The sequence below is a fragment of the Lipotes vexillifer genome, unplaced genomic scaffold, assembly GCF_000442215.2.
Source record: "Lipotes vexillifer unplaced genomic scaffold, Lipotes_vexillifer_v1.1 scaffold371, whole genome shotgun sequence".
In the NCBI taxonomy this organism is placed as follows: domain Eukaryota; kingdom Metazoa; phylum Chordata; class Mammalia; order Artiodactyla; family Lipotidae; genus Lipotes; species Lipotes vexillifer.
This window is the reverse complement of record NW_006786304.1, coordinates 1,565,550-1,579,080: the sequence shown is the minus strand read 5'-3', so window position 1 is coordinate 1,579,080 and position 13,531 is coordinate 1,565,550. Positions and strand designations below refer to the sequence as shown.

Sequence of the window (13,531 nt, the reverse complement as noted above, 5' to 3'; positions counted from 1 at the left end):
TGTTGTTCAGCCTCGTGCTATGTCAGGGAGAGAAGACACCAGTCAGGCTGCCTCTCTGGAGGTAGGACGTGTCAAGGCAGACCTTGGATCATTGTTGGGGAGAAGCATCAGTTAGTCTACCTGCCTTGGGTTGGAATGTGTCAGTCAGATCCTGGCTCTATCACGGGCCACCTATCGAAATGCCTGTCTCTGGCTGTGGAAACATATTAGGTAGACTCTAGCTGCATGGAGGAGGGGCAGCAGGCAGACCACCTGTGCCTAGCATGTGTCAGTCAGAGCCTGATTCTGTCAGGGGTGGGAACACCAGCTTGTCCTCTTGTCTCTGGCTGGGACATCTGTCACATCTGTCACGGACCCCGGCTGTGTGTGTGTGGGGTTGTTTGGCCGGGGTACTGAGGGCCGGTCGCACTTACCTGGTGCTGCCGGTACAGCAGAGGGACTGTGAATAAACCGATCACTCCTGCGGGCACAGAGATGGGGGTCAGGGCTCTCCAGGGAGATTAACAGCTCCATTCAGAGCCCTGTCCTCCAGCAGACCCCAGCAACCAACCTCCCCGCGCCGCCCCTCACAGCCTTCCCAGCTCACCCAGAATGAGAAGAGTCAAACCATTGAAGACGGCACCCACGAAGGTCAAGATGTAGCAGAGAAGGGCCAGCTGAAGGTGAGGGTCGGGGTCAGCAGAGTCTATGGGGTGCACCCTGGGCTGGGAACTTCCCCAGCAATGGCCCTTCTCCCCTCCTCCCCCCAGGGGCAGGGAGTTGAATGCTGGGACCCAGGAGGAGTGTGGGGCTTCGGGGCACCTTGAGGGAATCCACGAAGTCTTCTACCAGAAAGAAATGCCGCAGCTGCATGGCCGCAGAGACCACGCAGGAGGCAATCTGTTGGGACATACGTTCTGTCTGCTCCCGAGTCAGGGTCAGGTCCACATCCAGGTAGGCCCTGAGAGAACAGAGGTGTGTGAGGCCACTCAATGGGTGGATGGGACCCAGGCTGAGGGGCGTGGCTGAGTCAAGGGCAAGAAGTGAGGGTTGGGGAGTAAGGCCAGGTGTAACGTGCTAGGGTGGAGGTCAGGGTCAGGAGATGGGATCAAGGATTAAGGGTAAGAGTTTAGGGTCTGAGGTTACGGCTGGAAGTCAAGGGTCAGAGTCTGGTTTCATGTCAGGGTGAGGTTGGAGCCAGGAACAGGAACAGGATGGGTCAGGGCCAGGGTGAGAAGTCAGTGCCTGATCTGAGGTCATGGGTCATGACTTAGGGTCAGCGCTGAGGTCTGGACAGAGGTCAGGGTTGGGGGCCAGGCTGCAGGCTCTCACTGGAAGGGGTTGGCGCCGTCTCCCCGGTGCACGGCCTGCAGCACTTTTCGGTAAACCCTGAGAGAGATGGTGCCGCAGAGCAGCAACAGGGCCACATGGGCCGCCACGGACACGATGCTAAAACGCAGGAGGCTGAGCAGGGAGACCATGAGGCCTGTGAAGACCACTCCTGACGTCCTCGTGTCCTTCCAGTACAGCAGGTCTGCCACTGTGGAGGGAGGGGGCGGCAATCAGGCTGGGGTTTGGAGCTGGCCTGGCTGACCTCCTGACCTCCTATTTCCTGTCTCGGTGCTGAAACATCACCTCTCGACACACCTGTCAGAGCCTTAACCCAATTTCCAGATTTTTATTTATCTTCTTTTATTCCATGCTTGCCTCCTGGAAAACCCAAGTTAACTGTCTAGCAAGTCCCCTCAAGGTTACTCCTGCCCATAGATAACGTGTGAACACAATTTTGGGTGAAAAATCAATCTTCTGCATCATGCATATCTCACTCTACTTTCCTCCTAGAATTCCCTCCTAGTCAACGGGAATAGCTATTAATTCATTCTTTTTAAGGGCTACACGGTATTCCACGGTGTGGCTACACCATCATTCATTTTATTCAAACATGCAGCTACTGCTGGGTCGTTTACTTTGTCTCCTCCCCCCATTCTCTTTCCCGACAGTACTACAAGCACCAGCCTCCTGCAGATATTCTTACCTCCGGGAGGTTCTATTTCTGAGATAGAGTGCCAGGGTCGAATCGCTGGGTGGACTAAGTATGTATTTTTGAATGTCATAAATATTATCAGATTGCTTACTAGCAAGACTGTAACAATCCTTATTTCTATGAGCAACACGCAAGTGATCCTTTCCCAGCATCCTGCCCAGCAATGGGTGTTATTGTTCTTTTTATTTTTTGCACCCTGACAGGTGTAAAGTCACATCTCTTTGATACCCCTACCAACACATACATCGAAGTCCTAAATGTATTAATAACATCATCCTCCTTCTTAGGCCCTAACTCAAACTTCTGACCCCTTTCAGAGATCCTAAACTCACCTCCCAAGCCCAGCCTCTGTCCTGATCAGTGACCTTTGGACCTCAACATTTCATCTCACTCATCTTAACTTTTAATGGCCGTCCCTATAATCGGCTCTGCTTTGAGCCCTGAACTGAGAGCCCAGTACCCTGCCATCTATTTCCAGACAGTCTCCATCCTCCCACCCTTAACTCCAATCAAACTGACCCATCCCAACCAGTCCCCCTCAGAGTCTGCCTCTCCTCACTTCTGTATCTTCCCTATGCACATCCTCCCATCTACCTCTAACTAGGGTAGACCTCCCCTCAACCCCTCCCCTGCAGGCTCCCCAAAGCCTGAGCCAGTGGTGGGGGAGGGACCGGGTCGCCTGAGGCGGGGGCTAAGTTTAGGCACGATGGGGGGAGGGTGCCTCTCAGGCAGCTGTGCTGGCCTGTCCAGCTACTGAGTGACAGCACCGCCTGGGCCTGAGGCTGGGGGTGGGGGCCTCGCTGCTCTTGGGCCCCAAAGCTCCGGCTCGAGAGAGAGGGGACCCCATACTCCCTCCACGCCCTCCCTAGACACCCCCGCAGCCCCTCAGCCCCAGCCTGCCGCTCTGGGGAATCTGGGACCAAGAGGAAACATCACCCAGATTTGAGGGCGATAAAAGTGAATCTGGGTCCCTTTCCACGGTCCCCCAGCGCCCGCGTCCCAACCCGCCCCGAAAGCCCACCTTTACTCCCCATCTCGGCTCCGAGTGAGACGCTACAGACACTGCTGCTTCTCAGGGATTTTGCCCACTTCAGTGGAACCCGGAGGGAGGGAGTAAGGGGGCGGGGCCCCTTTGTACCCAGCCAATGACTCTCCATTGCGGTGGGAACAATTCCAAAACGGGGCGGCTCTCTTTGTAAACAGCCAAAAGCAGTGATGTCTATTACCTACCTATAGGAACCGTTCGTGGAGGCTGAGCATACTTTAAAGTAAGGCGGGGTCTATTTACAATTGGCCAATTCATGTGGTCAGGGAAGAGGAGAGTTTTTAAAACGCACCGAGTTTACTTTTACTTGCCCAGTGGCCACATTCAGAAAAGAGCATTATTTTTTCAGGGATTTGGCCTGTCCCAAATCAGCCTCTAGGGGGAGCACTCCAAAAGAGGGATTATTTTTTAGCAATTAGCCAATCCTAATGCTTCTTCCAACTTCTCAAGTGGGAGGGGGAACCATTTAAAAAGAGCCAATAGCAATCTCAGGTAATGGGAACATTTTTTTAAAAGGGTGGAGTTTACAATGTCTTGCCAGTAGCAATACCTCCTCGCTTCTCCATTCTCCTCCGTTCCTTCCAGAGGATGGTCCCTTTAAAAATCAATCCTCCACCCTCGCTGTAGTCCAAAGGAGCACGTTCCCTCATGCACTTTACCTAGAAAGTGTGGTTCCAATGTGAATTCTGATTGGTCCGTGCTATCGAGGCACTGCCCCGTGATTGGCTCCCGCTCCAGCCCTCCCCACGGCTCTTCCTCCTCCTTCTTGTCCAGTGAGGGCTCATCTGGCCAAGAGTTCGAATCCCGAGATCGATGTGGAGATGGGGTGCGGGCCTGAGGGATCCCAGAGCCAGGGCTGGGCTGTGGAGTCAAGACTTCGGGCGGCGAGGACTGAGCGAGTCCGAGTTGTAGGTCCAGTTCTGGTGCGTTAGAGAGAGAAGGCTGTGAGCTTTCACCATGGAGGTGCCCTAAGGAGAGACCACCCACCCCTGGTGGCTTTGGTCCCAGCACCTGGGACATCTCACCTTTCCCAGCCTCTCCAACCTCTGATCTGTCGGGCTCTTCGTCATCCAGCGGGGTGGAGCTACTGGTGGCAGAGTCCTCCCCGGACCCTGCTCCCGGGGCCGCCCAGCCCAGTTGGTCCAGTTGGAGCCCCAGGTCCTCCAGGGGGCGCTCAGCTGGAGGGGCAGAATCGGGGTGACCACGGCGCCCAGGCTCCGGGGATTGGCTCAGGCTGGGGATGCTCTCCAAGCTGTCGCCCAGGCCAGGTTGCGGGGGCGGCTCTCGCGGCTCCGAGACTGAGCGGCCCTGGGGCCGTGGGCGGCGAGCAGCTGAATCCCTGCGGGCCCCAGAGCCCAGCACGCCATCGAAGGCGATGTAGGAGAAGGTGAGCTCCCGGGGAGTGCCCCAGTCCTGCGATGTGGTCTCCTCCTCGTCTTCCTCTGAGAATTCCCGGGCTGTATGCAGCTCCCGAAAATCCGAGTCGTCGTTCCCTCCTGCCATGAGCAGAGGAGGCCATGAACTCTTCTGCCCAAGACCCTAGCCAGCTCCCCTTAACCCCTTTACCCAGCTGTGAGCCCCCTTCGAGCCCCACTCTCACACCCTCCCTCTCTGCTTACCTTCTGTGGAGTCAGGGGTGGAGGAAGCTGTAGACGGGGCTTCTTCTGAAAGAGGGAGAGAACCAAAGACTCTCAGGAGCTTCGATTTGCCCAAGTTACTGTGCTAGTCCTGGAAACCCGTCTGAATTCAGGAATCTCATAGTTTTAATTACAGGACCTCTAGAACATTCTGTATACAGACTGTAAAACCTTAGTATCCCTGCTGTCTGAAGCTCCGTCTTAGAAGTTCACATCCAGGAATCTCGATCTTAGTGTCTTTAAACTAGGGATTTTAGGAGGCTTCAATTAATTGATTCTTTCAACAACCATTAGTTGAGTGTTTAACACATGCCAGGCACTGTTTTAGATCCTGAGGATACAACTGTGAACAGAACAGACAAAATCCCTAGTCTCATAGAGCTTACACTCTATAGGGGAGATAGACAGTAACAGTTAAACTTATGATGTTGGGTGCTAAGTGTGTGGAGAAAAATTAAGGTAAGGGAAGAGAAAGTAAGGGGGTGCTATTTCAGACAGGTTGGTGAGGAAGACTTCCCGGATGCCATTTGAACAGGAACCTGAATGATGTGAGGAAACCATGCGGATATCTAGGGAAGAGTCTTCCAGGCAGAGGGAAAAGCCAGTGCAAAGGCCCTGAGGCAAGCACTAAGCTTTGCATATCTGAGGAACTGAGAAGTGTGCAGATGGGACTGGAACAGGGTGACTGATGGGGAGATGGAAGGGAGATGAGGGCAGAGAGGAAAGGCGGGGTGGGGTGGGGGTGGGGAGGTCACGTAGGGCCTTCCTTTGTAAGCCCAGGTAAGGACAGGATCTTAGAATGTTGGGATGATACTCTAAAATGTTGAAATAACAAATTCTCAGAATTTTGGCATGTCGACTCCCAAAACATGCAAGTGGCTAGGTCGGCGTTGCAATCCCCAGCTGTCAGAACCATAGGGGTGTGAGACAGAGCATGTTAGACAAGGACTGTTAGAGCCCTGGGCTCAGAAATCATAAGGCTCAGGCAAGGCTTTTTCAATTATGGAATTCAGCCTCTCAGAGTTAGCTTGGGGCTTTGCCTACAGGAGATGCTCAGTACCGTTTGGAGACTGAAATCAGATGCCCCCCCCGCCCCCACCTCGCTTCTTCAGCTAGGGAATAGGAGGCCAGGAATCAGAGACCCGGAGTGGTAAAACCTAAGGACCCAGGAGTCCTAGTCCCAACCCAGGGATGGCTGTATCCCGGGGACAGGGGATTGTACAATTCGGGCGAGGTCGGGGCTGCCTCTGAGTCTGGGGAGAAAACGGAGGTGGGATGCGAAGATGGATGATGCGGGGGAAGGGGGGAGTCAGACCCTCTTCTCCATCGTGGCTCTACCCCTCTATTCAAATCCCCTCACCGCTGGCTGTGGCCAGCACCAGGGCGAGGGGACAGCTCCCGGAGAGCTTCCTCATCCCCGGGCGGAGCCCCGCGGCACATTCAAGGGCCCAGAGCGCCCCCCGTCGGCTATCTCAGTGACCCCAGCCTCTGCCCGGTCTCACTCAGGTTGTCCGGGTCAAGTCGCCCCCATCGCCGCTCGAACACGGTGGGCAGGGAGAGCTTCCTTTGTCTCCTTCGCTTCCTCCCCATCTCGGCTCTCCCGCGGCCCAGGTCGGAGGGGAAACCGGGGAGGAGCCCACCCGGGCCTCTGGGCCCCACACCAGGCCTGAGCCTCCCCCTACTCACTGCAGTGGGCGAAGACCGGCAGGACCTGCCCCATGGCCCCCCTCGGGCCTGCATCGGGACCCCCGCCCACTCCGGCCACGCCGCCCTGGGCCTGGGGCCGCGAGCGCTCATCTCCGCCGCGCCCAGGACGCCGCCGCCGCCATCCTCGCTGCCTCCTCCTCCCGGGCCGCTCCAGCAGCAGCAGCAGCAGCAGCATCTCGTTGCCCCCGAGGGCCAGGCCGGACCCGCGCAGACCTGTGGGCCCCGGGCTGCCCACCTCCGGTGGAGGCCGCGCCTCTGGCAGGAAGGCCCGCCGCCGCCGCCGCCGCCGCCGCCGCCCTCGGTTCGGCTCAGCGGTGGCGGGCGGGGCCGCTGTGGGGCGACTGCAGCGCGGGGCCCGGGGGCGGGGCCAGAGAACGGGGGGCGGAACCTGAGGGAGGGCGAGGGGGAGGGGAAACACCCGGGAGGATGGAGGTGGGCGTGGCCTTCCAATAGAGGGGCGGAGCTAGGACCGTAGGCTACCTGTCGAGAAGGCCTGGAAGGCGGTCTGAAGGGCCGGGTCTAGACAAAAGAGGGCGGGGCCTTTAGGGGGAGAGAAGCGGGACCGAGGGTAGCGTGAGGGGCTCCGGGAATAATGATGAAGGAGCCTAGGCGGAGAGGATGGGGGCGTGGATCTCAGAGTGGGTTGGGGTGGAGCTAGAGGTGGCATTGAGGGGAGTATAAAGATTTTACCGCTGAGAGGTAGAGGTATAAGCCTAGATTCTCAATGGGAGTGGGAAAGGGGGCGGGGAGAAACTACTCGGAAAGTTTTGAGACAAGGGGAGGAGCTCAGACTTGCGGAGGTTTAAGCCAATTTAGAATTGTTCAGAGTTGGGTGGGGTCAGTCCGAGACTGAGGAGCTAGAGGCGTGGCCTAAAGGGAATAGGGCAGAACAATCAAGGGTGGTGGTGCTGCCCAGAAGGTGAGCTGAACCTGGAGTGAGGCGAGGAGAGGGGAGGGGTCGAAGTAACAAAATTAAGCATTTAAAGGTTTTGAAACCCGGATGGGACCACCGATGTGGGCAGAGATTGAACAGAGTCGGGCTGGGCAGCCGAAGCCGAGTGTTGTGTTGAGAATACGGATTCTAGATTGTTTCCCTGTAACACTGTTTACTTCTGTGACTCAGTTTCCTCTTCGGTAAATTGGAGATTATGATGTATAACAGTGTGTAGCTCATGGTAAATGCTAGTTTGGTACTATTTTTTTTTCCCTGACCCAAACCCCAATCCTCACTTTGAAAGTGCGGAAGAGAGGAGAACGAAGAGTTCAATCCCTTCTAGTGATTCGACTTGAGTGCAAGTCAAGGGCATAGGAAGGAGATTTAGGTGGTTTAAAATTTCACAGTGCAGAGGATTAGTGGAGGTGACAGGGGCGGGGTGGCGGGGCTGTTAGCAGGTGCAGAGGGTGGAGCTTTCCTGATCCCCAGGCTGAAGGATGGCGGCCCTTGCCCGCCTGCTGGAACGTCTCCTCTGGCCAGCTCGCAAGCAAGAGAGGGTGGAGGAGGCAGAGGAGAGGCGTACCTCTCCCAACGGACCTCAGTCCCTCCTGGACGCGCCGCGATGCGCCCAGCGGCCGCACGGGGGTGCGGCGGCGTCTTGGGGCTTGAGCTTCGGGGCGAGCGCAGTGCAAGGGTGGCGCGCACACATGGAGGACGCGCATTGCGCTTGGCTTGAGCTACCCGGGCTGGGCCCAGGCTGGGCTTTCTTCGCGATCCTCGACGGCCACGGTGGGACGAGAGCCGCCCTCTTCGGTGCGCGCCACCTGCCGGGCTACGTGCTCGAGGCGCTGGGCCCAGCGCCCGGCGAGCCCGAGGGCGTGTGCGAAGCACTGCGCCGCGCCTTTCTGAGCGCAGACGCACGCCTGCGCGCGCTCTGGCCCCGCGGCGAGCCGGGAGGCTCCACCGCCTTGGCGTTGCTGGTTTCCCCGCACTTTCTGTACCTGGCGCACTGCGGTGACTCCCGCGCGGTGCTGAGTCGCGCCGGCGCCGTGGCCTTCATCACCGAAGACCATCGGCCCCTCCATCCCCGGGAACGCGAGCGCATCCATGACGCGGGCGGCACCATCAGCCGCCGGCGCCTCGAGGGCTCTCTGGCAGTGTCCCGAGCACTGGGAGACTTTGCCTACAAAGAGGCTCCGGGAAGGCCCCCTGAACTGCAGCTCGTTTCCGCGGAGCCTGAAGTGACCGCCCTGGCACGCCGAGCAGAGGACGAATTCATGCTCCTGGCCTCTGATGGCGTGTGGGACGCGATGTCTGGCTCTGCCCTGGCGGCACTGGTGGCATCTCGCCTCTGCTTGGGCTTGGCCCCACAGCTTCTCTGCGCGCAGCTGTTGGACACGTGTCTTTGCAAGGTCCTGGGGGCGGGGCTTAAGATCTTAGAGGGAAGAACCTAAGGGATTTAGTGGGGAGGAGCTTTGATGCAGAGGCGAGAGTAAAACTAGAAAAGGAGAGGTGGGACTCCAAATAGGGGACGGGGCCTGCTGGAACGGGGCAGGGCCAAAATGTGCAGGGAGCGGAGACTGAGGGAACCCTTGAGACAAGACGGAAGAGTTGTAGTTCTCGATAGATAAGTGGGAGGGATTTACAAGAAAGGGCGTGGTCTTTTGGAATGGGACAGCCCTTAGACCTAAAGATGGGTCCTGAGGTGTGACTAGTGGCAGAAGGAAAAACAGCTCAACAGCAGAGTGGGAGGAGCTTTGGAAAAGGGAAGGGGCTCTGTTTAGTAGGGTGGTGCTAGGACAGTGAGAGGGCGTGGTCTAAGGAATTGGTCTTTGTGAGAGGCCTGGTTTAGACTGACGGAAGGGTGGGACTTTAGAGATATTGGCATAACCAGATTGGGAAGGGGGCACTAGAGCAAGGGGTGTGTTGGGAAACTCTGTTTCCTAGGGCATGGAGCCCTGTGCTGGGGCTTTCAACCGTGTTCCACCAGGCTCTCTTTTCTCTGCCTTCTCCAGGGAAGCCTGGACAACATGACCTGCATCCTGGTCTGCTTCCCGGGGGCCCCCAGGCCTTGTGAGGAGGCCATCAGGAAGGAGCTAGTGCTGGATGCAGCCCTGGGACGCAGGGTTGCAGGTGAGCAGGTGCCAGGAGCCCGGCGGAAGGGGTGGTCAGCAAGCAGGGTAACTCTCACAATCCTTGCCTCCTTTTCAGAGCTGTGTGCCTTTGGCCAGGAGCCCCCCAGCTTGAACACAGTTTTCAGGACTCTGGCCTCTGAGGACATCCCGGATTTACCTCCTGGGGGAGGGCTCCACTGCAAGTGAGTTGGGGTGGGGTGGGGTGGAATGGGAGGATGGGTGGGAGGAGGAGGGTCCCCTCCTGAGGGCCTTCCTTTGCTCTCCAGGGCCACAGTCATCGCTGACGCTTACTCTCAGTTCTGCCAGGCCTCAGGAGAGCGCTGGGTGGTAAGGAACCCATGTTCTTGAATGTTTCTCTTAGAAGCATGTAATTCAGCCCCCCCCCCATGCCACCTCTTTAAGTGATGGGGAAATTGAGGCCAGAGGGGACAGGAACTTACCTGATATAGTAATAAATTCTCACACCTGGTCCTGTGCTAGGCATGATGGTTGGTGGCGGGGGGAGCGGGTGGTGGTGATGCAGAAGCAGAGAAGGGATTGTGCTTCTCCTCCAAGAAATGTGCCCCCTACATTGCTCTGTGAAGCCCCACCATCCCAAGCACCACCCCTTCCATCCAGAAATAAGGCAGAAAAATTCAAGGGATGTTGATGACCAATACCAAGGGCTAACTGCACTGCAGAGACCACCAGGACATCTCTGAGGGTGGCCCAGGTCTTAGAGGAGAGAGGTTGTGAATTAGGCCCAGATAGCCTATTTAGAGATGTCCAAGGAGGTGGTGAGTGGGAGCCACATAAACTAAGGTATGGGGTGGGGGACTGGGAGGAAATGTGAGGGAGGAAACCAGAAGGCCTTTGCAGGGCAGAGAAGGGAGTTGGGTTATTACCAATCGGGGGGTGGGGTGGGGGTGGGGGTGGTTGTTGCTGGTTTCTCAGCAGCAGAAAGGAGGTCTCTGTCAGGATTCTTTTGAGTTGTGAGTGACAGAAACCCCATTCAACCTGGGAAGACAAACCAGGAGTTTACTGGGCCATGTAATTAAAGAGTACAGGGACTTAAGGCATGACTGCATCCAGTTGTCAGATGATGTCATCAGGAACTGTCTTAGTTTTCCTTTCTCTGAGTTGGCTTCATTCCCAGGCAGGGTCTCCACATGAGGTAGCAGAGAGTTGCTGCTCCATGATCACATCCCAGAAGCCTAACATCCCCAGTGGGGAGAGCATGCCAGTTTCCCAGTAGTTGCAGCCGTGCTTCCAGAGCTGGTTCTCATTGGCCACACTGGGTCATGTGCCTGACCAGTCTCTGTGTCTCTGATTGGCCAGGCTGGGGTCACAGGCCCATCCTGTAGCGCTTGGCCTTGGGGTCCACTCCACCCAAAACTGAGGAAATGAGAGATAGGGAATGCTGGTTCCTCAAAGGAAAAATAGGAGTGGTGCTTCCAGAATACAGGGGAGTAAATGCTGAGGGGCAAGAAGGGGTTCCTATTCACCATCTTCCACATTTTGTGTTACAGATGGGGCAGAATGGGGCTGAGAAGCCCACTTGCACCCATTCAAGCTCAGCCTTGGACTTGGAGGCCTGACAGCTGTCATCCTTTAGGGACCCTCTGCCCAGCTGGGGCCTCAATGGAATTAAGGAAGAAAACTCCCCTTTCCCAGCTATGCAGACTAGCGGAAGGAAGAGAAACCAGTGGAGGAACCCCAGAATGTTTATTTCCCTTTCTCCTACTTTCCTCTCATAAGACAGAAAGTCTTATGAGAGAGGGGAAATTCCGCTCACCAGCTAGACCCCCCCAAAAAAAAAACCCAAAAAAAACCCAAACCTCAAAACCCCAAAACCAAATGTCTTTGAAATATTTAGAGCTGAATGGACCCTGAAAATCACCCAGTTCAATAACCTTCTCTTCCCTTCCTATTTTTCATCTGTTTGGCGGGGAGCTAGGGGAAAGTTTTTACAATTAAATTTTAATTACATAATTCAAAATACATTTTTCTTGTGGAAAAAACCCCGCACACATTATTTGCCCAGTCATTTGGCAAATACGTATGGGGCATCTGCTATGTGCAAGGCCCTGCTCAGGCCATCAACCTGGCAGACCCACTGAGGTTCCTGTCCCCGGAACCTCCTAGTGTGTGGGGTGGAGTGCGGGGGGACAGCAAACAAGGGAACCCATAAATAAGGTCATCTCAGACACTGACAAGTGTCTCAAGGAAAATGAAACTGGGGGATGTGATAAGAAAATGTCTTAGGGGAGCTATGCTGGTTCTTTTACATTGTTATTTTTTGAATGGGTGGTAAGTTCACTTGGTTTGAAATTCAAAGGGCACAAAACGGTATACAGTGAAGTCTCTCTCCATCCCTCACCCACTGCCACTCCATTTTCCACCTGGGGATGGTTGCTTTAGACGGGGGTCAGTGAAGACCTCTGAGGAGGGGACAACTGAGCAGGAACCTAACAAGAGAACTCGCCAGCCATGCAAAAACCCCAGGGAAGAGGGTCCCAAGGCAGAAGGAACAGCCAGTGTGAAAGCCTAGAGGCAGGATTGAACTCAGCATTTTCAAGATGAGGCTTGAGACTATGACCATCAGACTCTCCACGATCCCATTCTGTGTCCTACTGGTAACCCCTGCAGTGAGTTTGGAGTGGATTTTTCAAGACCTTTTATTGGGCATGTACACACATGTATATGGTACCTTAGGTGTCTCCTTGATTTTTTTCATACCCTATGTATCATTTGGCAATTTGTTTCCTTTGACTCAATAATGTGTTGGAAACTTCTCTCATGCCACTTACACATCTCACTCTTTTTAGCTGCTACTCAGCACTTCAGACAAGAGACGTGCAATGGTTTCACCATCCATCATCCTCTTGATGGGTATTTAGGTTGTTTCCAATTTCTTGCCCTTATGTCACTGCTGCCGTAAAGATCCTTGGTCAGGCTCCTGTGTACATATGCAAGAGTTTCTCTAGTGCAGGGGTCTTGCTACCTGTTTCGTACAGCACTTGAGCTAAGAATGGTTTTTACATTTTCAAAGGGCTGTAAAAAAATATGCAAAAGAGGCCCTATGTTTAATATGCCTAAAATATTTACTATTTGGACATTTATAGAAAAAGTTTGCTGACTATAGTGCAGGTGGCACACAGAAGCACCACCCCTCCCATTTCACAGATGGGAAAGCTGAGACCCAGAGAGGAGAAAGGACTTGCCCATGGTCACACAGAACTGGGTTTTCATGCAGTTGGATAAATATAAATGTGTGTTGAGCTGCTGTTCTGGGCCTGGCTGGGTTAGTAAGGCTCAGAAATTGATTAAGTCTACCTCTGTCCCCAAAGAACTCAGTCTGAGGAGACACACAGAGAAACAATTATAACCTACCATAGATCAGGGTTCAAGGTTTCCCAGAGTGGGGTGGATAAGGGGAGAGGATTACTCCATTCTTCAGAGAAGAATTAATGTCAGAGCATGGCCTAGAAGAATGAGGTGAAGGAGATCAGGACGGCACCCAGCAGCAGATTCCTCTTGGAAAAAAAAAGGCTGAGAATCTTGATTCCCTCACCTAGTCAGCTGGGCCCCAAGAGTTGTTTTACACTCATACCTTGCACCACTGGAGTCCTGGTGGCTCAGGCAAGAGGGCTATACCCCAGATTTACTTCCTGCCTCCAGGCCTCAATTTATCCATTTCTAAATGTCGAACTGATTCCCCAGTTTCCTGCCCCAGCCCAGGGCACCTTACCCAGGCCAGGTGGCGCTCTACGAGAGGGGCGTGAGCATATTGGTGACGTCACGTAAGGCGGAGTCTGCAGGCCCAGTGGCGGAAGCCTGGGAGGGTGTTGGGACTCAGCCCGAATCTGGCGCGTGGGGGGAGGGGGCTCCCGGGAGCCGGCAGAGGGAGGGTCCCCGACCTCCGTTCCCTCGGATTGCTGGATGATCCCACCATCCTCCGCAGACGAAACTGAGTCACGGCGGGGCGTGCGTGGAGAGGGGACAAGGGGCCTTATTCACACAGGGACTGGGAGTCCCATTCCCACCGAGGTCCAGCGCCGCACCCCCCCC

General features: G+C 55.3%; 2 protein-coding genes across 2 annotated transcripts in view; one reads left to right on the top strand and one right to left on the bottom strand.

Moving 5' to 3' along the window:
- The window catches only part of RTN2 (reticulon 2), an 8,288-nt gene extending 1,860 nt beyond the window's left edge, over window positions 1-6,428 (bottom strand). The window contains exons 1-8 of the mRNA XM_007458519.1: window positions 6,392-6,428; window positions 4,688-4,732; window positions 4,094-4,564; window positions 3,728-3,988; window positions 1,312-1,519; window positions 802-940; window positions 587-656; window positions 414-460 (exon numbers count right to left, since the gene is read on the bottom strand). Of these exons, the coding sequence (XP_007458581.1) occupies window positions 414-460; window positions 587-656; window positions 802-940; window positions 1,312-1,519; window positions 3,728-3,988; window positions 4,094-4,564; window positions 4,688-4,732; window positions 6,392-6,425 (1,275 nt within the window). The 5' untranslated portion in view covers window positions 6,426-6,428. The remainder of the gene's footprint in view (window positions 1-413; window positions 461-586; window positions 657-801; window positions 941-1,311; window positions 1,520-3,727; window positions 3,989-4,093; window positions 4,565-4,687; window positions 4,733-6,391) is intronic.
- Window positions 6,429-8,053: 1,625 nt separating this feature from the next.
- On the top strand, window positions 8,054-11,058 carry PPM1N (protein phosphatase, Mg2+/Mn2+ dependent 1N (putative)). Its single transcript, XM_007458518.1, has 4 exons — window positions 8,054-8,758; window positions 9,362-9,663; window positions 9,748-9,808; window positions 10,990-11,058. The coding sequence occupies exons 1-4, from the start codon at window positions 8,054-8,056 to the stop codon at window positions 11,056-11,058; spliced, it is 1,137 nt and encodes a 378-aa protein (XP_007458580.1).
- Window positions 11,059-13,531: the final 2,473 nt, after the last annotated feature.